Source organism: Abrus precatorius, unplaced genomic scaffold, assembly GCF_003935025.1.
Source record: "Abrus precatorius isolate BTA unplaced genomic scaffold, Abrus_2018 Scaffold7, whole genome shotgun sequence".
Classification (NCBI taxonomy): Eukaryota; Viridiplantae; Streptophyta; class Magnoliopsida; order Fabales; family Fabaceae; genus Abrus; species Abrus precatorius.
Genome location: NW_020874417.1, coordinates 9,680,349 through 9,704,184, shown reverse-complemented (window position 1 = coordinate 9,704,184; position 23,836 = coordinate 9,680,349). Strand labels below are relative to the sequence as shown.

The 23,836-nt window shown below is 30.6% G+C and overlaps 1 protein-coding gene across 1 annotated transcript; it reads left to right on the top strand.

Moving 5' to 3' along the window:
• Positions 1-10,574: 10,574 nt before the first annotated feature.
• LOC113871442 (condensin complex subunit 1) lies at positions 10,575-21,375 on the top strand. Its single transcript, XM_027508539.1, has 18 exons — positions 10,575-10,707; positions 10,813-11,111; positions 11,461-11,624; positions 11,698-12,877; positions 13,164-13,355; positions 13,790-14,449; positions 14,580-14,756; positions 15,032-15,099; positions 15,182-15,404; positions 15,484-15,583; positions 15,687-15,802; positions 15,885-15,942; positions 16,694-16,845; positions 16,916-17,114; positions 18,406-18,576; positions 18,650-18,763; positions 20,756-20,998; positions 21,209-21,375. Exons 1-18 carry the CDS (start codon positions 10,575-10,577, stop codon positions 21,373-21,375), a joined length of 4,416 nt encoding a protein of 1,471 aa, XP_027364340.1.
• Positions 21,376-23,836: the final 2,461 nt, after the last annotated feature.

Here is a 23,836-nt window from a genome sequence, read left to right as displayed (position 1 = left end):
TTAATACTTGAACAATAACTAGAGTGCGGACTTTTTTATTATCTACTAAAAGTCAGGTGATAACATATCCATAGGTGAAACCATCAGGCTTTGGAATTGGAGACATGTTGCTTCAACCTCCTACCTAGCAGCTACAATATCTAGAAATGGAAAATGAAAGTCAAGTCACAGGAAAAAGCAACAACCTTAAATAGTTAAGGAGTAAGAAAGAAAGGGATGAAAGTTTTTGTCACCGTGAATGATCGACGCATCACGGGGAGAAAGAGAGGCATATAAGGAAGAAAGAGGGTGAAGAGAGGGCATATTTTTAGTACTTTAGAGGTTTCAACTTAAATAATGTCTTTTCTTTTAAATGTCACGATTCCTTTTTGTAAAGGATCAATAACATCCTACATTATCGTTCCTAATTCAATTATTTATGAGAAAATACATGTATAGCTTAAAGAATATAATTTTTCAAAAATTGAACCTCAATATCTCAATCAACAAAATAACAAAACCCTAAAGATATTTTCATATAATACCAAAAATTACATAAGCATATTATATATATATATATATAGGAAGAAGATATAATAAATTAGATCTAAGTGTAGCAGTGAGAACTGTTTAGGCGTTGATAAGCTTAGATAGTGGTTTTGGTAATAAGTCCATAAGAATGACCATGAATCCGTTGGTCAGCTAGAGTGTTCCTGTCACATAAAGATCTAATTTATCATAATGGCTAATTTATTAAGAACCATGAGTAGATTAAACTTAGGATATAATAATCAAATAATAAAAAGAGAAATGTCTGAGAATGGAGCTTCAACATCAAATACAATACCACAACAAATTACAATAGATGAAATAAAAAAATCTTTACATAATTGGTCAATTCTGTTAAAGAAAAAGATGTTTACAAAACACAATCTTTATGGTGTTTTAATAAACATGAGGAAATCCATAAGATTGAGTATTCATATCCGGGTACTCAAAATAGAAAAGAAATTCAATTACTAGAAGATCAATTAATTCAAAAACATAAAAGAGATGGATTTAATTTTATTCATTTAGGATTAATACAATTAGCAGTCAAACCAAATTATAAAATAGGTTTAGATTTACCTGTTTTAATATTATTAAAAGGTATGAAATTATTAAGAATTAAAGATTCAATAATAGCTACTTTAGAAACAAATCTACAAGATGGACCTGCTTTCTTTAATTATTTTCCTAATTTCACTGAGTTTAACAAATGAAAATACACCAAAAGCTGTTAAAATATTTATAACATCACTAGATAATATAGTAGATAGTTCATATGATTCTTTCCATCTAATATATAGAGTATATTACAAAATTACAAAAGTAAATTATGGATTTTAGGCTAGGAGAGAAACTCCTAAAAATGAAACAACTATTATACAAGCTAATCTAGAAAGAAGTACAATACAAATTCCTAAAAAGCTAAGACATGACGAATTAACTATTCCAGAAGAATAGATTTTAGAAGAAAATAGAGAATCTTAAAAAATTTATAATACTAAAATAAGAGATATCATAGAAGAAACAAATGGAAAAATAATATTAAGGATAAATAGATCTTCTTTTATTAGAATACAAAATCACCATATAATAAGAGAACCCTCAAGACATTCAATAGACAATTCTATAATAAATTTAGATTTAAGAGAAATAGATAATATAACTAGATCAGGAATTTCAATCCCAATATATGAACCAGTATTACATGAAAACTCTAACGAAGAAAATACCATAGAAAATAAAATTTATCAATTGGATAACACTTCTAATGAATCAGAATTAGAAAATAATTATTGTTTAGGACCGGGAATATGTAATTGTCAGGATTGTATGTAACCACAATTAAATGTAATATCAAAAGATCAAACACAAACTTTAATAACTCTTATCGAGGAATCAGAAGAAGGTCCTCTTAGAAATGAATTTATTAAAAAACTTAATGACTTGGTTACTAAAGAAGAAGAAAAACCTATAGAAATAAAACCAATAGAAATGGAAGATGTATACGAAAAATTTAAACAACTAAGGACCAGTATTAACATAAAAGATTTACAAGAAGAAATAAAAATTTAAAAAAAAGAAGTAAATGAGTTAAAACAAAATCAAACAATATTAGAATTTAAATTACTAGAATTAGAAGGAAAAAATTTTTAAAAGAACAAACCAGCAAATATCCAAAGAAAAAGGAACCAAAAATATTTAATATGGAATTACTATCTTTAATGACAACACATAAATGGTGGTGTGAAATTACTTTAATAGTAAAAATCCAAAAATTTAATATGATAGCCTTAATAGATTCAGGTGCAGACATAAATTGTATACAAGAAGGATTAATACCCACTAAATATTATGAAAAACAACTGAAAATTTATCTTCAGCAAATGGATAAAAAATGCACATACAATATAAATTGTCAAAAGCAAAAATTTGTAAAAATAAAATATGCTTTACAACTTCATTTGTATTAGTTAAGAATATGACTAATCAAATGATTCTAGGAACACCTTTTTTAACACTATTATATCCTTGTAATATAAGTAATGAAGGAATTATAAGTAATGTAATAGAAGGAAAAACTATAGAATTTAAATTTCTACAATCTCCTAGAATTAGAAAACTAAATCTATTACAAGAAGCCTCTATATCAAAAATAAATTTAATAGAAAGAAAGAAAAGTCAAATTAAAATGATAAGTGAAGAAATAGGATATAAAAATATAGAACAACAATTAAAAACACCTAAGGTCCAAAATATTATAAAAGATTTTGAACCAAAAAATAGAAAAAGAAATATGTGATATGAATCCAATACTTTTCATTAAAAAAAAAATACGAAATCAATTTACTATATAAGGATAATTTTAATGAAAAAGATATACCTACTAAGGTTAGACCTATACAAATGAATAAAGAACAATTACAATATTGTAAAAAAGAATTAGAAGAATATTTATAAAAAGGTTTAATAAGATCATCAAAATCTCCTTGGAGTTGTACTGGATTTTATGTAAATAAGGCTTCAAAGCAAGAACGAGGTGCTCCAAGATTGGTTATAAATTATAAACCTTTAAATAAAGTCTTAAAATGGATAAGATATCCAATTCCTAATAAACAATATTTAATTAAAAGATTAATAAGTGTCAAAATATTTTCAAAATTTGACATAAAATCTGGATATTATCATATTTCAGTAAAAGAAGAAGATAGATATAAAACTGCTTTTGTAATACTCTTTGGACATTATGAATGAAATGTGATGCCCCAATAATTAAAAAATGCTCCTAGTGAGTTTCAAGAAATTATGAATAATATATTTTATCTATATATGAAATTTTCAATAGTATACTTAGATGATGTACTAATATTTTCAAAAGGAATACATAAACACATCCAACACTTGAATAAATTTATAGAAGTAATAAAAGGAAATGGATTAGTAGTTTCAACTAAGAAAATGAAAATATTTCAAAAAAAAGTAAAATTTCTAGGGTTTGAAATATATTAGCTATCGATAACACCAATGTAAAGATCTTTAGAATTTGCTGAAAAATTTTCAGACCAAATAAAAGAAAAAACACTACAAGTATTTTAAAGGTGTCTAAATTACGCAGCAAATTTTATTCCAAATATTAGAACAATATGTGCTTATTTATACAAAAGACTAAGGAAAAATCCTCCAGCTAGGATGAAGAGATGACTAATACAATCAAAAAAGTAAAAGAAATTGTAAAAACTCTTCCATGCTTAGGTATTTCCCATCCTGATGCAGCCTTAATTGTAGAAACGTATACTTCAAATTTATGATATGGAGGAATATTAAAACAAATATTGCCAGGAGAAAAGAAGGAACAAGTGGTGAGATATCATTCAAGAATTTGGCATCCTGCACAACAAAAATATTCTATTGTTAAAAAAGAATTTTATCTATAGTGTTATGCTTACAAAAGTTTCAAGATGATTTGTTTAATAAAAAGTTTTTGATAAAAACTGATTGCAAAGCTACTCCACAAATTTTACGAAAAGATGTTAAAAATTTAGTTTCAAAACATATTTTTGCCAGATGGCAAGCACTATTATCTAATTTTGATTTTGAAATTGAACATATAAAGGAAAATAAAAATTGTCTACCTAATTATCTTACTAGAGAATTTTTACAGAAAAATGTAAAAAATGACTAGTGCAGTTATGAATTTCCGAAAAAGCAAGAACTTGATCCCCCACCAACTCTCTCAAAACCTGATAAAGAAAAGAAAGTTATGACTACCTTACAAGCTTTACAAACAACTCCTCCACAAAAATCAGTTACCCCTTCTGAGGTCACCAATAACAAGTTTCAGGTACTACCTTTCCATAATTATGTTAAAAGAGATCCTTTAGAACCCGAAAAACACTATCATGAAAAAAACGACTGTCTTTTCATACTACCAATAGAGCCGGAATGGTTTTTATTACCCAGAAATGAAATAGCTAAAAGAATATTTTCCAAAGATTGTCATTATATCCCATCGTCTTCACAACAAAGGCGAGAATATTATGAGCTAATTCTAGTAGACTTACAGTCTATAGAATTAACACATCACAGAGATACAAAAACACAAGAAATTGTGTTCTCAAAATTCAAAATATTAAAAGTATTGACAATACAGGAATGGGGACAATCTCTTTATCAATACAAGAAATTTACATTAGATTACCAGCCCAAACAATATAACTATTTTGATTATATTCAAGCTTGGAGAAATATGTTATTTCTTATACCAGAGAATCATTCATGGTTCATCTGGTTTAAAAAAGAAATTTCTTTAAAATTCCCAAAATGGTTTCATCATTGGTGGACAGATTTTGGTGCAGAAGTATGTATATTCCTAGAAACTGCCAAAAGAGCATTACAATACTTTTACTACTACTAATTTTCTTCTAGAATATCAACTTTTATCCTTTTTGCTAGCTTTGGAGTGACATGAATTATGATGTGACAATATGATTTAGCAAAACTTCATGAATATCATAGTATTCAATTATATCAAGAGTTGTCAAGATAAAATGGTGGCCAAAGTTCAATCTTGAATTATTAAGTCGACAAAGAATTGATCAATGGCTAACAATAGAAGGAAAAACTCCTGCAAAGAGTTGTCCATGGATTCCTGGATATAAAAATCCGATGAACTTGTTAAACTCTGAAAAAGATAAACAAGAGATTTTAGCACAAAAGGCTTTTTTAATATCAAAGTTATTTGTAGCTAATACAGAAAATACTTTAATGAGATATTATTACAATTATCTCCAAAGCCATCTGAAGTGACCTCCGAACCAGATGAAGCAAAAAGCCCTAATCCCCTAGAAGACATAGAGGACTTGGGAAATGGGAATGAAGATGATTGTTATGCGATTTACCTTCCATTTTCACAACGGTAAAAAAGTGTCGACAAATAAGAATCACATGCCAGTCAGATAAATAAGACAGGACAAGACTAAAGTATCGAACAAGAGGACAATAATATCGCACGCTAAGACTAAAATATCAACCAAAAGGACAATAATGGAAGACAAGATAAGAGCATGGAAGAATAGTAAAACATTAAATGATGGCACCTTTCAATAGTGAAAAATATCACTATAAAAGAAGAAGGCTACCTTAGAAGAAATCATCAGCAAACCTACCACTTCTGAAGAACTCTGAAAGCTCTAAACCCTCCTTTGTATCTTTTAAAATATATTCAATATCCTCTCTGTTTTGTTATATCAAAGCAATATTTGTATCTCAGTATCAAATTCAATAACAGTATTAAACAACATTATTGTAAGTTTTTATATCTCTTTTAAGATATATATCTCTTTATTATCTTTTATCATCATTATTTATTATAAATCAGAATGTTGTGCTCAATCTAGTTTCGTTATACATACATACAACAGTTGCTCTACACGAGCTCAAAATACAAGCTTTCGAATAACAATTACATTCCTTGAAAATTGTAGCCAAATAGTCTTAGACTCATCACTAAAACCTAGACTGACAAAATAATTAAAGCTACAATTTTTCAAAAATATGTCAACTCTGACGTCTCTCAGCTAGACCTTCTAGCTTGAAAAGTAGATGCATTACCTGTCACATCTGCTCACGTACTATAGTACGATAATTGCAAAACACACACACACCAACATAGATAGAATTGCAAGGGTAAGCTTACGAAATGACAATCATGGTTATAGAAGTAAAATGTGAATATAAATATTCATATAGCTCATTATCTCAACATTTTCAGCATACAACATAGCAATGCAACCCATCTAATGCAAGATGTAATAGCTCAGTTTCAACTGGATTCACAGTCCTAATAATCTAGAAGGAACCTACAATTCTCCAATCTTAGAGCGACCTATCTAGTACTTGAATCCAAATATACAACATAATACAACTCAGCATGTTACCCAATCGATACATGCCTACCCTACCTAAATATGTAACTAGGCTCTAGAATGATGAACATCAACATAATAATACAGCTCAATCACAATTATGTATTTAACAACTTAGCAATGTCTAGCAATGTGCATACATTCAGAACAACAACTCAACATTGATAACTCTTATTATAACATCATATCAGCACTTATTCGTTCATTCCATCACACAAGATTCACAGCAGGTGTGAAATATTTCACAATCTTTACTACATATCTCAGCCTACATGTCCCAACACAATAATTCAACTTTCACAATCAATCACATAGCTACTTGGTATTCTACCTTAGAATTTGTCCCTATATCAACTCAATCTCAGCTAAAATGAAATTATACATATAGATATCTCAACATCTAGTGAATAAAAAAGCCAGCTCAGGGAAGTTCCCCTTACCTGGAATAAGATTTCTTAAAACGAAGCTTTCGTGAGTTTCCAAGAAAAAATAAGGCTCTAAATCCTCAAATCTCCCTATTATCACGAAATGGAGAGTTCTGAGAAGAGAGATCAAGAAAGTAGTAAAACTCACCTAGATTTGCACTAGGTAGAAGTTCTTACTTAGATCTGGAAGAAGTTTGGCCTTGAGAGGGTTTTCTTCGAGTGAAAAGGGTGAGAGAACATAGGGGAGGTAAGAGGGGTTGGTGGTTTGATGAGAAAATGAAGTTTTTAGCCTAAAGTTCCCTTAAATACCCCTCTGCTTGTGATATTCTCGCTACAGCGAGATATACTAGACAGTAGAAACCTTATGTTGTTTGTCAATTTTTGTTGCAGCGAGAATCTCTTCGCTATAGCAAGAGAGCTCCAAAATGTCTTGTTTTGGACGACCCATTCTCATTACAGTGAGAAGTATCTCACTTTAGCGATATATCTTGCAACTCGACATCAACTAAAACCCTCTAATTCACACAACATGCATCAAATTTTTACACATCAACCACACAGCTTATACATATATAATTTCAAGCTATTTCACACCGCAACCAACATACAACTTCACATTCAAAGCACAAAGATGCCGCAGTTAAATGGATACTTTATTAGTTTTGAAAGAAAATAGGTATACACCCAACACAAGCCTGACACTACACATTGTAAATCATTAAGACCTGTGTATGTTAATGTGACCTTAGGTCTTGTGTAATAAAAATATATTTTTAAGTTAAATAACTTTTATTTGTGAATTAATTAACTATTTCATTTGTTAAAATATATTATTTTAAATATTTTTTATGTAATTATCAAACATTAATTTGTTAACTAAGTTAAAATTATTTTTTTATCTTACTAATACAAGAATTTATAAATTATCTTTAATTGAATAACTATTTCATTGATTAATCAAAACATCTTCTTTTAAATATTTCTTTCTTGATTATCAAATAATTAAGTTATTAGTTTATTAATTAAGTAAAACCATGTTATTTGCAACAGTTAAATTATATCTTAAACATTATAATCTTATTTTTAAATAAAAATAGTCTTAAAATATTTTTTTTTAAATTTTATAAATTTCAAATTAACGAATCAACTTCATAATATTTTAGATAGAATTATATGACCTTAAATTCTATATTGCACCTGTAAGTATGTAGGAGCAGGGATTAGATCTATCCAGTAAAAAAATTAAAAAAAAATTCCTTCTTTCTAAAATATAAATTAATATTTTTATTAAAAAAAATATTTTCCTTTTTACAAATAAAATTGTAAATAGAAATACATGAACTTCTTACTTAATTATCTCTCAACCAAAGTTTGGAATCATTTAAACTTTTTAAGCACTTCATTTTTTGCTTTAAAGCATAGATTTAAAGTATCATAGAACAATAGTAAATAAAAGTAACAAAATAAAGTGCACTATTAAATGACTTTACTCTTAATGGACTACAAATATCAAAATGCATCAAATCAAACCACTTTGATTTTCTTGAGCGATGATGCTTTTGACAAAATATTTTAATGTGCTTACCAACCATGCAATAAAAACATTGTTAATTCAACATTTTTTAATCCTATAAACATGTCCTTTTTGGATAAAATAAAATATTAATAAACTTATGGTCATAGTGAATAATATAAGATCATTATTGGTACTAGTAGTAACACAATTATTATTATCATGATCATTTACCTTCCTTTCTTGCATTTGTTATTATTTTTCCAAATAAGTAATTCTTTAGTAGGTACTCAATTTTGCGATGATAATATCACTTCACATTCTTATATCTTAAATTAGACTTACTCTTGTTTTTTCTCTAATATTTTTTAATTTTGTTTTCTAACTTAGTCAATTAGGGACCAACACCTTAGAATAAAATGTACCTTTTTTCTCATTACAAATACTACCTTTTGCCATTTTCAAAGAGACAATACCATTGGAGGCTCATCTTATAATGGAAAACTTAAATATCTTATAATATTGAAGTAGAGATAGCAATAATAATAGTCTCAAAGTTTCATCATCAAACTTGAGGTCCATTTTTGACATCTAATTAAGGAGCCTTTAAAAATCCTTCAAGTGATTTGTTAAGGGAGTTTCTTTTGTGTACTTCAAATTTATAAAGCAATTCAATTAGTATAATTATTATTTTCTTAACTTAAAGATATTCACAAATTTCATCTTCTCCTACAAAATTCTAGCATATATCTTTCTAGCAATGTGATTATAAACATTGTCATCTATAAATTTTTTAAATAAAATCACACACTTGTTGATGCTTAAAGCCTCATTCTTCATTTGATATGAAATTTAGCAGAAAGATATGAAGATGCTTTTTTTCTTTTACTAAGAGTAAATATTTCATTTTTTCTTTCACATGTGATAAGTTCAAACTAATCATCTTATTTATATTTACTACCATCACTCATGCAAACGAAACACTCCTAAATCAAGGAGCTTGACGCTACTTTGACTTTGACGGAGATAATAATATAATACCAAAATCATAATAAATGCAACAAAAATAAAACTTACCAATTTGCAAAGAATAATAACAAATACTTAGCAAAAAATATGATATCACAAATAGAAAATAGGTATAATTTTTTTTAATATGGACAAACTCTTTGACATGAAAAGTAAAAATGGCCATACTAAAGAAACAACTCCACCATAATCAAATAAGATTACAAAAGAGTTATAGTCAAATATACAAAATAATGATAAAAACCAACAAATAACAATAAAAGTCAAGAAAGATGGGGGAAAAAAAAAAATCATTGTGAGAATGACAAAACTCATTACATAAGTCATCAATTACTAATTTGACCATTCAAATTGAAGAATTACATGGAATAATTTTCTCTTTTAACTAATTAACAATTGTTTTATAATTTTCTTCCATGTTTTGAATTGAATTCAAATTTAAGAATTATATGAAATGATTTTCTCTTTTAACTAATTAATTATTGTTTTATAATTTTCTTCCATTTTGAATTAAATTTTTTATTTGAATTTTTAATTTCTTTTTATGAACAACATAGACTTTTTTTTTTCATACAAAATATAAGTATCAAATTTTAAATTGACTTTAAGCTAAAATTTAAATAATTAAAAATAAATATTTTAATTTTTTTCATTATACATGCATATTTTTAATGTAATAAATATTGAAAAATACACACATTATTTTTAGTTTCTTATACCAATAAATAAATAGAAATATAAATATTATTATTTTTATTTTTATACTTTTTGATTTATTTTTATTTTATGATGGGTAAATCTTGAAATTAGTGTTTATTATTATATGATAATTTTAATTTTAAAGATATTATTTTTTTTTGTTAACATTTAACATTATAAAATAACATTTATTTTGATTTTTAGTATAAAATGATGATGAAAATTATTTTTTATAAAATCAAGATTGTAATTTAAAAAAAATAAATTAAAATACACAACCCATGTAATTGTGAGAATTAGCCTGAGAATTTACTCCAAAATGAGGCGTAAAAAAGAGTCACTTTCTTTATTTTTATTTTTATAAAATAAAACGAAGTTTGGACAAGAAGCTCCCGCCTTTATCTACTTTCAGTTTGATTTGAAATTGGTGAGAAGCAGAGATCAGAATTCTCTCTCTTCATGGCTCCCATCTTCGTCTTCCCTCGCACACTCGAAGAGCTTGAACACGAAGACGAAGATAACCGCCTCTACGTCCACAACCCCATCAACATCGCTTCCTTTCACTCCTCCCAACTCGAAGAGTTCGTCAAAGGTAAACCAAAATTCTCACTCTCAATCTCCTCCTTCCCATTTCCTAAGTAAAAGCCACCACTCTCGAATTCGTTTATTTATTTATGATTATGTAACAAACAAACAGGTGTGTCGTTTGATCTCTCCGACAAGGAAATCCTCTGCGTTGAGGAGCAGGATGTTTTCGACCGCGTCTATTCCTTGCTTCGCGGCTACTCCACTCTCTCTCCTTCCTCCAAACTCAACCTCGTCGAAACTCTCCGTTCCAACCTCACCGTCCTTCTCCCCAACGTCGATTCTCTTTCCAGAGTTTCCGATGACCACATTCCTCTCGCTTCTCATCGCAACGCTTTTAAAATCTACACCTTCTTCCTCGTTCACATTCTTCTCGCTCAAGACTCCGACAATAACAACCACAATGCCAAGGTTTGTTGCCTGGAATATCCACCATTAAAATTAGTCCTTCAAAGATGTGTCCTCAGTCATGTTATTCCCTGAATGATGAGAATTACATTTATTATCTTTCAATGTACATTTAATCGCTAATTTAGTCCTTGAAACGTGTGTTTCATGAGTCTAATGCGTGTTTGGTTCACGCATTATAGATTTTTCAACTTGTTTCCAACTGAAGCAATTTACATTCTGGAGTGTTGAGTATGGTTTTCAATTTAATCAATCAGGCACTAATTATTAACCTTGTATATTTTTTGAGATTATTTGCTCATAGTTAGAAGCGTTCTGTATTGCTATATCTGGGAACCGTGGTTTGTTTCAGGCGGTGGGTGCAAGTTCCAGGAAGAAGCAACCTGCGAATTCATGGAATTGGGAGCCACAGAGAGCTCGGATACTCAATCTCATCGCCAATTCGTTGGAGATAAACCTTGAATTGCTTTTTGGTTCGCCAGAACTGGATGAGGGTTACTTGTCTTTTATTACAAAGTGAGTTTTTTGTGTAGCTTTCTCATTTTGACTAGGGTTGGGAATTTCTGATTTGATCTTCACTTTTTTGTAGAAATGCATTCTATATGTTTGAGAATGTGACGCTCTTAAAAGATTCTGATGCGAAGGATGCCCTCTGTCGTATAATTGGAGCCTGCGCTACCAAGTACCGTTACACTGAACAATCGTGCGCATCCGTTATGCATTTGATTCACAAGTATGATTTTGTGGTCACGCACATGGCTGATGCAGTTGCTGCTGCGGAGAAGAAGTATGCAGATGGAAGCCTTGCCACCTCGCTTGTTAGGGAGATTGGAAGGACTAATCCAAAAGATTATGTTAAAGACACTGTTGGGGCTGAAAATGTGGGTCGTTTTCTTGTGGAGCTTGCTGACCGCATACCGAAATTGATTTCAACTAACATTGGCATTCTTGTTCCTCACTTTGGAGGAGATTCCTATAAGATTCGAAATGCGCTTGTTGGCGTGCTGGGGAAGCTAATGGCCAAGGCATTTAAAGATGTTGATGCTGGTGAAGTGACTTCTAAGTCCATTCGCTTGCGCACTAAGCAAGCTATGTTGGAAATCTTGCTTGAGCGTTGTAGAGATGTTTCGGCTTACACGAGAAGCCGAGTTCTTCAAGTGTGGGCTGAGTTGTGTGAGGAACACTCTATTTCAATTGGCTTGTGGAATAAGGTTGCAGAAGTTGCTGCTGGAAGGTTGGAGGACAAGGGTGCAATGGTGAGAAAATCTGCTTTGAGTCTATTGATCATGATGCTGCAGCACAACCCTTTTGGTCCGCAACTTCGAATAGCTTCATTTGAAGCCACCTTAGATCAGTACAGAAAGAAGTTAAAAGAGCTTGAGCCTCCAGGAGGGGAAGAACCCTCCTCTAATTCTGATAATTTTAATGGTGATGGAGAAGTGGACGATTTGAATTCTGAAACTGTTGCAAAGGAGCCGCAACAAGACAGTTTAATTGATAGTTGCTTGTCCCAAACAGAAGATGCAATCCCTTTGCAGAACAGTAGTGTGCCAGATGTTGGGAACTTGGAGCAGACTAGGGCATTGGTTGCATCGCTTGAGGCCGGATTGAGGTTCTCTAAATGCATAGGAGCCACAATGCCAACACTTGTTCAATTGATGGCTTCATCTTCTGCCACTGATGTTGAGAACACAATTCTCTTATTGATGAGGTGCAAACAGTTTCAAATTGACGGTTCAGAGGAATGTCTCCGAAAGATGTTACCATTGGTAAGCCCTTGTTATTTTTATTGTGACACAAGGTTTTATATTGCAGTTACAGTTTCATTGTGGTTATTGAAAACGGGGAAACTCACAGGCTAATGTGACTTATGTGATTGCAATTGCGGTAGTGATGTGGTTGTAGATCGGACGTAAAACCTTGTGAAACAAGGATATTCAAGGTTTACTTGATTGTTTCTTCAACGTGTTATGAGCTATATACCCCTTGTATGTATGTAATCCTTGATTTTTTCTAAAATTAATTCTTTTTTCTGGCATCTGCTCTTATTTGTAGGTATTTTCCCAAGATAAATCCATCTATGAAGCAGTGGAGAGTGCTTTCCACACAATATACATCAGGAAAAGCCCAATTGAAACTGCCAAGAATCTCTTGAATCTTGCCACTGATTCCAATATAGGAGATCTAGCAGCTCTTGAGTTTATTGTTGGCGCCCTGGTCTCTAAGGGTGACATATCTTCCAGCACAGTATGTTTTTATGTTCCGTCTAGAGTAGCACGTATGCTGCGTAAATTATTTGAATGCCTCTAGATACGACTTAAGATTGATATATTATTTCCTGGAAATATAAGTTTGGCTTCTTTCAGGCAAGAAATGCACCAAGTTTGATGATTCTCTTTTTAAATGTTTAGTGGAATGGAGGCTTTATGTTTTCTTTTTTAGTTTGTATATACAAATTTAAATATGATTTGGTACGAGAAACATTGCTTTTAAATACAGTATATTTACATTGGAAAGTAGGATTCAGATTGTTGAGGCTGACAATGGGCTATGATCTTTTAGTTGAGTTAGTATTGTAGATGCCTTTTATTTCTCCCATCAAAACAAATTCATGCTGCCAGTATATCAAATTTGCTTCTCACCTTTGATTTAATTTCCTTATTACATCTATGGTGTTGCAGATATCAGCGTTGTGGGATTTCTTTTGCTTCAATGTTGGCGGAACCACTGCAGAGCAAAGCCGTGGTGCTTTATCAGTTCTTTGCATGGTTGCAAAGACGTCCACTGGTGTGCTTGGTTCACATTTACAGGACATCATTGATATAGGGTTTGGTCGTTGGTCTAAAGTTGATCCTTTGCTAGCTAGGACAGCTTGTCTTGCTATCCAGAGACTGTCTGAAGATGACAAGAAAAAGCTTCTGGCTAGTAATAGTGTTCGAATATTTGGTATTCTAGAAAGCTTAATCACTGGTATTTGGCTTCCGATGAATATTTGGTATGCTGCTGCTGACAAAGCAATAGCTGCCATATATGCCATTCACCCTACCCCCGAAACCATAGCAGCCAATATGATAAAGAAATCTCTCAGTTCTGTCTGTAATGATGGTGGTGTTAATGTGCTGAGTGACACTGACACTAGTAGTGGCAGTATGTCTATCACAGTTCAAGTAGCAAAACTCAGCAGATGTTTATTTGTCATAAGTCATATTGCCATGAATCAACTGGTATATATTGAATCTTGTGGCCATAAAATTCAGAAGCAGAAACTTCAGAAAGAAAAAAGGGATAGTGAGAATCAGAGCATAGACAGTAATGGCAAGGTGCAAACTGGTACACTTAAGGTGCAATCAGTGTTTCATTCTTACGCTTGTGTCATCCTTGATTGCTTCGAGTCTTAACTATCAGTTGTCGCAACACAGATTTCACTTTTGCTGTCAAATCTATTAAGTTTGGCTTGTTACTTTGTTGCAGGATAATGATATAAATGCAGAGTTAGGATTTTCTGCCTCTGAGGATGCAGCACTTGACGCTTTGTTTGAAAAAGCAGAAAAAGAAATAGTCTCTGGTGGTTCAAATGAAAAGAATTTGATTGGTATCTGTGCAACCTTCTTGTCAAAGCTTTGTAGAAATTTTGGACTAATGCAGAAGGTGAGTACCTTGAAATCCTTGAAGAAATTTAAGTTGTACTGCATTTTTCTTTTCGTAATTTGGTAGCTTTTCTGTATTGTGTATTCTACAAGTTAATGCCTATATATGGAAGCCAGCTGTTATTATCGTCGTATTGTGAAACTAGAAGATGATTTCAAAAGTTAATTAATCTCTTGTATAATATTTTAACACATAAAGTGGAAATATTCTTTGTTTTGTTATGTTTACATGATTTAGTAATATGGTAATATAGCATAACTTTTTCCACTTATCAGTATCCAGAATTGCAGGCATCTGCAATGCTTGCTTTGTGTCGATTGATGATTATAGATGCAGATTTTTGGTGAGTTCCTAGTTAAATTTTTACCTCCTATCCCTCATTCTTGTTCCTAAATAATAGTGAAAATAAATTGAATTGTTTTCAGTGATGCAAATCTTCAGCTCCTCTTCACGGTGGTAGAAAGCTCACAATCTGAAATTGTCCGTTCTAATTGCACGATTGCACTGGGAGATTTAGCAGTACGGTTTCCCAATCTTTTAGAACCATGGACAGAAAACATGTATGCCCGCCTAAAAGATCCCTGTGTATCTGTTAGGAAGAATGCTGTGCTGGTGCTTTCACATCTCATACTGAATGACATGATGAAGGTAGAGGTGACTGAAATTGTTGTATCTTTTTTCAATTTTTACAGTGGTTTTGAAACTGATGCAATCATTTCTTGATCAGGTGAAAGGGTACATTAATGAAATGGCTGTAAGATTGGAAGATGAGGATGAGAGAATTTCAAACCTAGCTAAGCTATTTTTCCTTGAACTTTCCAAGAAAGGTTTTTACAATTTTCTCTTGCGTAGAAAAGTATCTTCTATTAATCTTGATATTGCATAGTTAAGATAGAAAGTAGTTTAATTTAATCATCTGGATTATGACAGGAAACAATCCAATATACAACTTACTTCCCGATATACTAAGCCGATTATCCCAGCAGAATCTGGGCAAGGATTCTTTCTGCAACATCATGCAATTTTTAATTGCTTCCATCAAGAAGGTATATGTTATCTCACGATGTTAAAATTGTTATATATTGATTCTGATTTCCATCCTCACTTTAGTTTCATTAAGTACTCCAGGATAGACAAATGGAAGCTCTGGTGGAAAAGCTATGTAATCGGTTTAGTGGTGTTACAGGTATCTTCTTTTTCCTTTGAAAATTTTTTAGTACTCATTATAAGCAGCCCCTGCTGTAGCTTGCCAGCCATTACTTAACAGTTTCACGAGTTTATGCCTAAAATAGTCTTAACTACTGTTCTAATAGTATCCTTCAAGGGATATTATTTTAATAAATAGCAGATTTTTTGAATCAAGAACCACTATTCTTAAGTCTGCGTGAAATTCTGATCGATCTGTTATCTGTTGAATACACAGAGGTTTCTAATATTTGGTGTTTCTCTTTTTTCTTGGTTTATATTTTGTCACGTCACAAAAGCTCATTGCTTTTGTTCGTTTCAGAATGCCGCCGGTATTTATCATGTTTTCGTGCCTATTCTTTTCCCGCTCAGCAAGCCCTTTAATCTGGTTGATTGCTTTCAAAGTATGCCCAATCATAAGAATCTGAGTCTAAGCATATTTTACTTTCATAGTGTGTCTCTGCTAGTACACAATATTGTGCACATCTTGTAAAGAATATAGACTCAGACTATACTGGTAAAATGCTTTACAATTTTTAACAGAGTAAGTGGGATGCGCTAAACCGTACCTGATTTCGCGTTTGATCAGTCAATGAGTTAAATCATGAGTTTTTTCAGAGTTAGTCTGGCCTTCAATTTTATTTCTTTATTGCCAAGGGCTTTGAAATCAGTTACACAAAACCAAGGGGAGTGAAGTTAATTTTTGTAGTGTAATGCTCATAGTGATTAACTGTGACCTTATTTCCCTGCAGATGTCAGACAATGGGAATATATATCTTATTGTCTCTCTCAGCTATCATTTACTGAAAAAGGGATGAAAAAACTCATAGAGTTATTTACGACATATGAACATGTCTTGTCGGAGGATTCTGTTATGGATAATTTTAGGAACATCTTGAACAAGGTAATTACGTTTTTGTTGCTCACGTGTACTTTCTGTAAAAATGGCTGAGGCTTTTTCTTATTATAATCAGGGCAAGAAGTTCGCAAAAGTTGAGCTTAAATCTTGCATTGAGGAGTTTGAGGACAAATTGAATAAATTTCACGCAGAAAAAAAGGAACAGGAAGTTACTGCTCGAAATGCTCAAATTCATCAACAGAAGATTGGCAGCAGGGAAGGTTTTACTGTGGCTATAAATTCTGAAGATCATACCGAATCTAATACTGCTTCAGGTTAACTTTTTGAACTTTAAACTGTCCAGGTGTTCTGCTTTTGTTTTTTTTTTTCTTGTGACTTTATTAGTACCTTATCATTGATGATAGTAATCAACTAATCATTGCCCGTGGAGGACTTTACTTCGGTAAAAACTCGATTTCTAGCATAACAATTGCCACCTGTAATAATATCTTTCCTCCTGTTCTATTTGAATCCTCTACCACTTTTTATTTGAGTTGTTTAGCATGAATATGATAGCAGTAAGCCTGTAATAAAAAGAGTATATTATAGGAAAAGGAAGAGTGCGCCAGTTAATGTTAAGGCCCAACAGTTAGCTCGTAATTAGGAAGCAGTTACCAGGGGGGTCATAGTTAGGAGAATTGAAGTTTGTAATTGAGTTAGTGTATGTAGGAGAGTTACCAGGATCTCTCCAATATTTTTGGCATTGTATGATAAGAGTCTGCACTTACATCCGGTACAGAACTGTGCTCATTCTTAGTAATACAATTCAATCTTTTTTTCTTTCTCCTTGCTGTACCAGTTCTAAGACTAATGTTAGGATTCAATTGCTAGGTATTGGACCCACATTGGAAGCATGAGATTCAAATGTGGGATTTATAAGGTCTTGGGCTCTCCAACCACAATAGCTAGTTTTTGTGGTGTGGTTCTCCCAAATTTCTCATTAGAATATTATGAATTCGACTAGCTGGAAGCAATTTTAGTAGACAAGGGAAAATTTGCGTTTTTTGGTACACTACTATTATTATTTAGTATTACTTATTGGCAATGATGCTAAATTCACGAACTAAGAATACACTACAAGGAAAATAGTGTTTGATCTGATTACTTGCTATCTTATCCAACGTTTAAATACAACGAATCCAGGCCACTCTTGCACGAAATTGATCTTTTATAAACCCTTGCCTTTTGTTTTCTTGACTTCTGTGGCATTCCGAATTCAACAATGTATAAATGCGTTCTTTCATAGAAATGTATGCAAGTACAAATTGCTAGGATTTTACATGAAACAATAAAGAACTTTTCTCATGTGAGGAATTACACTACCAGTCTTTGCAAAATGATGGAAAAAAGTCAGCCATTAATAATATATTGCAAATATCAATCCACTGACCAAGAGGATAAATATTTAAGCATAAATACGGGATATGATTTTACTGGATAAACATTTGCCTGTTAAGAAAAAGTCTGAAGTTCTGGATTTTATTTCATGTCATACAGCTTGGTTTGGATGTGCTTATCGTTAATGTTTTTGTCACGTTTTTTCTGATAATCAAGAATTTTCTGCAGATGAAACAGACAGTGAAGTAGTTGATGGAAGCACTGAAGAGACAGCTTTTCCTTCAAATGGTAAATCAAAATCTAACCTTGATGTGTCAGAAACATTTTCTGGTGCCTCAAGTGAGTTGACAGAGTCAGATCAAGAAGATATGGAAGTCCAATCACCCCGGGTGACGAGAGGTTGGTGTAAGCACAACTTTTGCTAATCTGCTTGATTCCATTGTTATAATTAACAAGAAGCTGATGATTATAGGAGTTCCACGGTCCAGAACTAATAAAAGCAATGTTAAAGATGGAAAGGGTGATAATATCTCTGTCACCAAAAGGAAAATTATTGGATCAAGGAGGTATGCCTCCCTGCATAAAAGTTTGTGAACATTTGCATGGTTGGTTTGCATTTGCATGATAACACGCAACATTCTGATCTTGCACGTTGTCCCTGTTCTGTTAACGGATTGAATAGGTTGTTGATAAAGCATGACTTTAAAATTTTGGAATGCTAGTTTAATATTATTCTCATTTCTTCCTGGTTCTGCCGTATTCAGATAGAAATCATAGAATAATATAAGATTAAATCTTTTGTTATTCATTTTACTTTTAATGCTCGATGCAGGTAGATACTTTGACACCTTTCGATGAAAAGGGATACTATTTAGTTTGATATGGTATATTCTGTTATTGGCCCACATTATATAGCAAACGGAGTCTCGAAGACCTACTGAGTTTAGATGCTGCATTTCAAGGTTTGGATATATCATGTTTAACGGGAAGTTTGAGGCTGAACGATTGAAAGCGGAGTGAACATACACTTCGTATTCCTTTTCGTTTTGCTGACCCTTAAAATAGATATTCTAGTAGTGGCAACTATCGTTGCATTGGGTGGCAGATTGTATGCATACTGTTCACAAAATCAATTCAAAGTGTGTATCGTCAGTTCAGTGCTAATTTGAGATGCTTCATGGGAATTTACTCCTAAAATATGCCACTTGATGAAAGCTAATTTGTAAAATATCCCAAATGATCTATTTGGATAATTTACTCCTAAAATATCCTAAGTGGAATGATAATTTTCATTGCGAACTATGTTTTTTTTTTTTAGAAGTCAGAACATATTAATCAAACAAGCCCTTACTCTCACTATTAATCCCTTTTTGCAAAATGGTAATTTTAATTTGAAATGAGCGGATGATTGTTTTTAAAATTTGACATTAGGTACACTAAAAGATTTATATCACAAAAACTTTGCACATGATAATGAAGGTTTTTATTAAATATATTAATTTTATATAAAAATAAAATTAAATAGTTATTATATATTATTTTAAAAACATAACATTTGTTAAAATAAAATATTGTGACGAATTATCTATTAATTTTGTTTTGATATAAAATTTTATAAAATTGATTTACTTAATAAATATTAGACTTAATTGTGTTTTTAATTACTATAAAAATATAAGTTTTTAAATTATTTTTATTAAGATTTAATTTTTAACATTTTAAAAATATAAAGATTTAGTTTTTATGTTTGTCATGTTGGATAATGAAAATTTAGTTCATTGTTGTTATGTTATAGCTATTTTTATATTTTATTATTTAAAAATTATTTTTTACAAAAAGTCCCTAAAAATAGTTATATTATTCAAAAAATTAATAATTAATCTAAATCATATTTTTTCACTTCTCTCATGTTCCTGTAGGTCATTTCTCATTCTTTCACTTGGTCTTTCTATACATAGAAAAATATGGCCTTGTTTAAAAAATAGTACTATGCAAATTTCAAAAGTCTTTTTTGATTGAAATTGTATTGTCTTAAAATTGAGTTTCATTTTATTTATACGAAAATGATGAATATGGTTGATTGGTTTTACTTATAAAAATTGGAAATTAAGGTTTATAACAAAACAAAAACAATTGATCTCATTTGACTATTAGGTATTAGAATCAATAACAGGTCTTATGAATAGGTTTTTCAACCTTTAGATTATTGAAGAGAGGGTAACACAAGTGTTGCAAGTAAAATAGGAAGAAAGAATGAGAGGAATTGGAATCCTTTTTTCAGTTAAGTAAGAACTAGACATCCAATTTTATTTTCACCAAAATGAATTTTTTTCTTAAAACATTCGCTTTAGCGAATAACACCTCTAACTCTCCGCCCAAGTGCTTTCTAAGCTTTCTCTCTACCCTTCACTTCCCGTGTCCCATGCCTTCATTGCTCCACTTCTCTCACCATGAAATTATTGGATTCTGTTGTTCTTTCCTATGGCTTTTCTCCTTAGCCTTAGCCACTTGTTTATTTCCTTGTATTTCCTTTCTTCTCTTTCAATCATAAACGCACACTGAACTGTTTTCATTTTAGAAAAATCCACGCGAATATTTATTTTTGTCTTGCAACGTTCAAACCAACAAGGACAATCAATTCTCAACTGTACTAGTTTTCCTCCGGTTATTGGACTCCAAGTGAACCCCAATATTTCCTCAGAGATTGTGGGTGGCAACGGGTTTCTATGTGTACTAAGGCCACCATCTTCTTCGGGGTCCATCATGGGCTCTGATAGAAGAGTTGCTCGTTGGGGCTCCAATAACTTCAGCATGTCACAGAGTTTGCAAGACTACTTTTTTGAATCAATTGTAGCAAAGCAGAGTGTTTTTTTACGGAATTGTATCTTAAAACTATTCCTTGCTTTGTTGGGGTACTGAAACATTTGAGTTAAATAGCAACGTATTTGATAATGTCCTCCCCGGACCTTGTATCAATGAGTGTCCCTGTGGACCCTTGTCAAACTCTGCAAAACTTTGTCCCCCATCACAGTCATCACCACCACCGCCCCTAAAAGCAGCATAAGAAAGCGGTTGGAGCGACAAAATGGTGGCATTTCTAGTGGTTGGGATCGTGAGTTGCACTATCTTCTTCCTAGTCTGGGCTTTCTTCCTTTACATGCACTGCAACTGCAAAAACCGAGGAAGCTGCATGCATAGTGTTATTCACTTGAGCGAATGTTTTAAGCAAAAAATTTGCTTAATCTAATTTAAATTCCCTTAACCGAAAATAAAATTGGACATCATCTCAATCCAAATGAAACAGGAAGGAAGGTTGAAGAATATGCAGCGAAGGCTTGAAGTCCAAGCAAGTTAAGGCAAGGGCTTTAAACTCACCAAAAATTATTATTTTTAGTATTAATATACATTTAAAAATTTAAAATTATATTTAAAAATATGTTCTAATTAACATAATAAGTGCGAATGTTAGTTTTTTTATTGGCACTAAAACATTTAATGAGTAATAACTTTTAATTCATAAATAATAATTTTTTATTTTATTTTTTTGAAAAGTAAATAGTTGAATAGAAAAAAAAGTTGAACAATTTTTTTTATTTAGTTCTTATATTTATTTACTCTATTTCTTTGATTACTTTATACTCCTTATGTTTTTATTGAATTTTATTTTAATTTGACATTTAATTTGAATATCATTAGCTAATATTTAACTATTTTTTCTCATCTCTTATTAATTTGAGTGTCATTAGTCAATATCCAATTTAAAAATGTATTGACTTTTGTTAAAAAATTACTTTTAAAATAGATATAGAACCTAAGTTTCATAAAAAAATATATTAGCAGTGGAAAGAAATAATTTAATGAAAAGTGTTGAGAATAAAATTATAAAATCTCATCAAAAATAGAATTGATTACTTTTTATACATTGTATATAGAGCAATATTGCACTTAACATTATATTTGAACAATTTAAAAATAAGTGTGTGATGTACTATCCTAAAATTTTTCATGAGTACTGTATTTAAAAAAATTATACTAATAAAAAGAAATACGTAACATATTATAAAAAATTATTATTATATATAATTTATTTAAAATGATATTATTATATTATTTGCTAAACAGTACTCCACCGTAGCCCGCAGGAAAGAGAAAGTGTAGCTCACACAGTGAAAATGCTCGAGAGAAAGCCCAGCTTTCACAGTAAAATGTTCGTGTATCTCACACTCTCCATTACTATTTTCATTTTTCTTTCTACCCATAGCATAGGTTGGCTTCGTGCAGATAGATGTTTGCTGGGGGAGATTGGTGCTCCTGAGGTATTATATTTATTCTCTGTCTATGTCTATTCCATTAGTGTTGCACTAAGTTAGAAAATCTCTATTTTCGATCTCTCTTCATAATGCAATAAAAAAGTCTAACACTCTCTCATGACATCTGTTTTCTAAGTCATTCATCTCACTTTTAAGCTTCCATTCCTTTTAAAGCTTGATCTCGCTATGTTTTTGGCCCACTTAACTCAGCTTTGCGCTCTTTCAAACCCATAAAAAGTAAACTCAAATTTTATTTTTTAATTAACAATAATTATTGAAGGATTAATTAATAAAAAATAAAATAATTTATTATTAAATAAATTTATTATTTAAAAATATGTCTAAATATTATTGATTAAAATATTTTCTGTACAGTGCCCTAAAAGTTTTTAAGGATACCACATAATTTATCTATGATATTTTTTTTTTCATGTAGTGTTAAAAAATTTTAAAAAATCACTAGGTAGTACAAATTTTTTTTAAAAAATACTTAAATCTTAAAAAATCTTTGAAACATAATAATTTCTTGAAAAATGGTAAATTAACTGAAATTCTCAATTATATAAAAAGAATAAATTCTTTTTCAAATGTGTATATAACTTACAGAATAATGTAAACAATTTTAGTATCAGTTGCTTTAGTTTAATGAAGTTTTTTAAAGTTAAAATTAATAAAAATTTATTTAAAATCAATAATATTTCAACAAAGATTAAACTGATTGGCTTTATTATTTATTAAAAAGAAAATTTTAAATAAAATTAATTACAACGATTTTATATATAATTTTGCATCACAAAAAATTTAAAAAAATAAATTTTAAATAAAATTATAATAAATTAATTTATTATTAATTTTAAATAATAAAATATTAAAAATAATAATTACGTAAATGTGATGATGATGAGTTGAATTTTTGTTATTCAGTTCATTACTTAACAAAGTATAAATGACCTCAATTAAATTCTAACAAATGTTTTAAGAATTTGTCTTAAAATATACTATTTTAATAAAGACTAAAAATATAATCAAACTTAAAAATTGTTAAATTAATGGTTGAATATGTTAGTTTCATATCTTATAAAAACTTATTTAATAACATAAGTATTTAAGATTAATATCTTGTGTCAACGAATTTATAATATATATATATATATATCGTAACAAACTTAACAAAATGAAAAATTATTTTAATTTTGTCAAGTAAGTTGAATTTTTTAAAAGTTTATTATTTAACTAAATTGAGTTTTTTTTTTTTAGCGAACTGATAGCTATTCTACGTAATTGTATTTACACAGACAAGTAGAAATTTCTAGATTATCTAAATTGATAGAATTACCATCATTATTAGT

Coding starts and splice junctions, on each gene's coding strand:
- LOC113871442 (XM_027508539.1), top strand. CDS start 10,575: ATGGCTCCCATCTTCGTCTTCCCTCGCACACTCGAAGAGCTTGAACAC. Junction 15,584..15,686: donor CCTTGAACTTTCCAAGAAAG/GTTTTTACAATT, acceptor GGATTATGACAG/GAAACAATCCAATATACAAC. Junction 15,803..15,884: donor TAATTGCTTCCATCAAGAAG/GTATATGTTATC, acceptor TAAGTACTCCAG/GATAGACAAATGGAAGCTCT.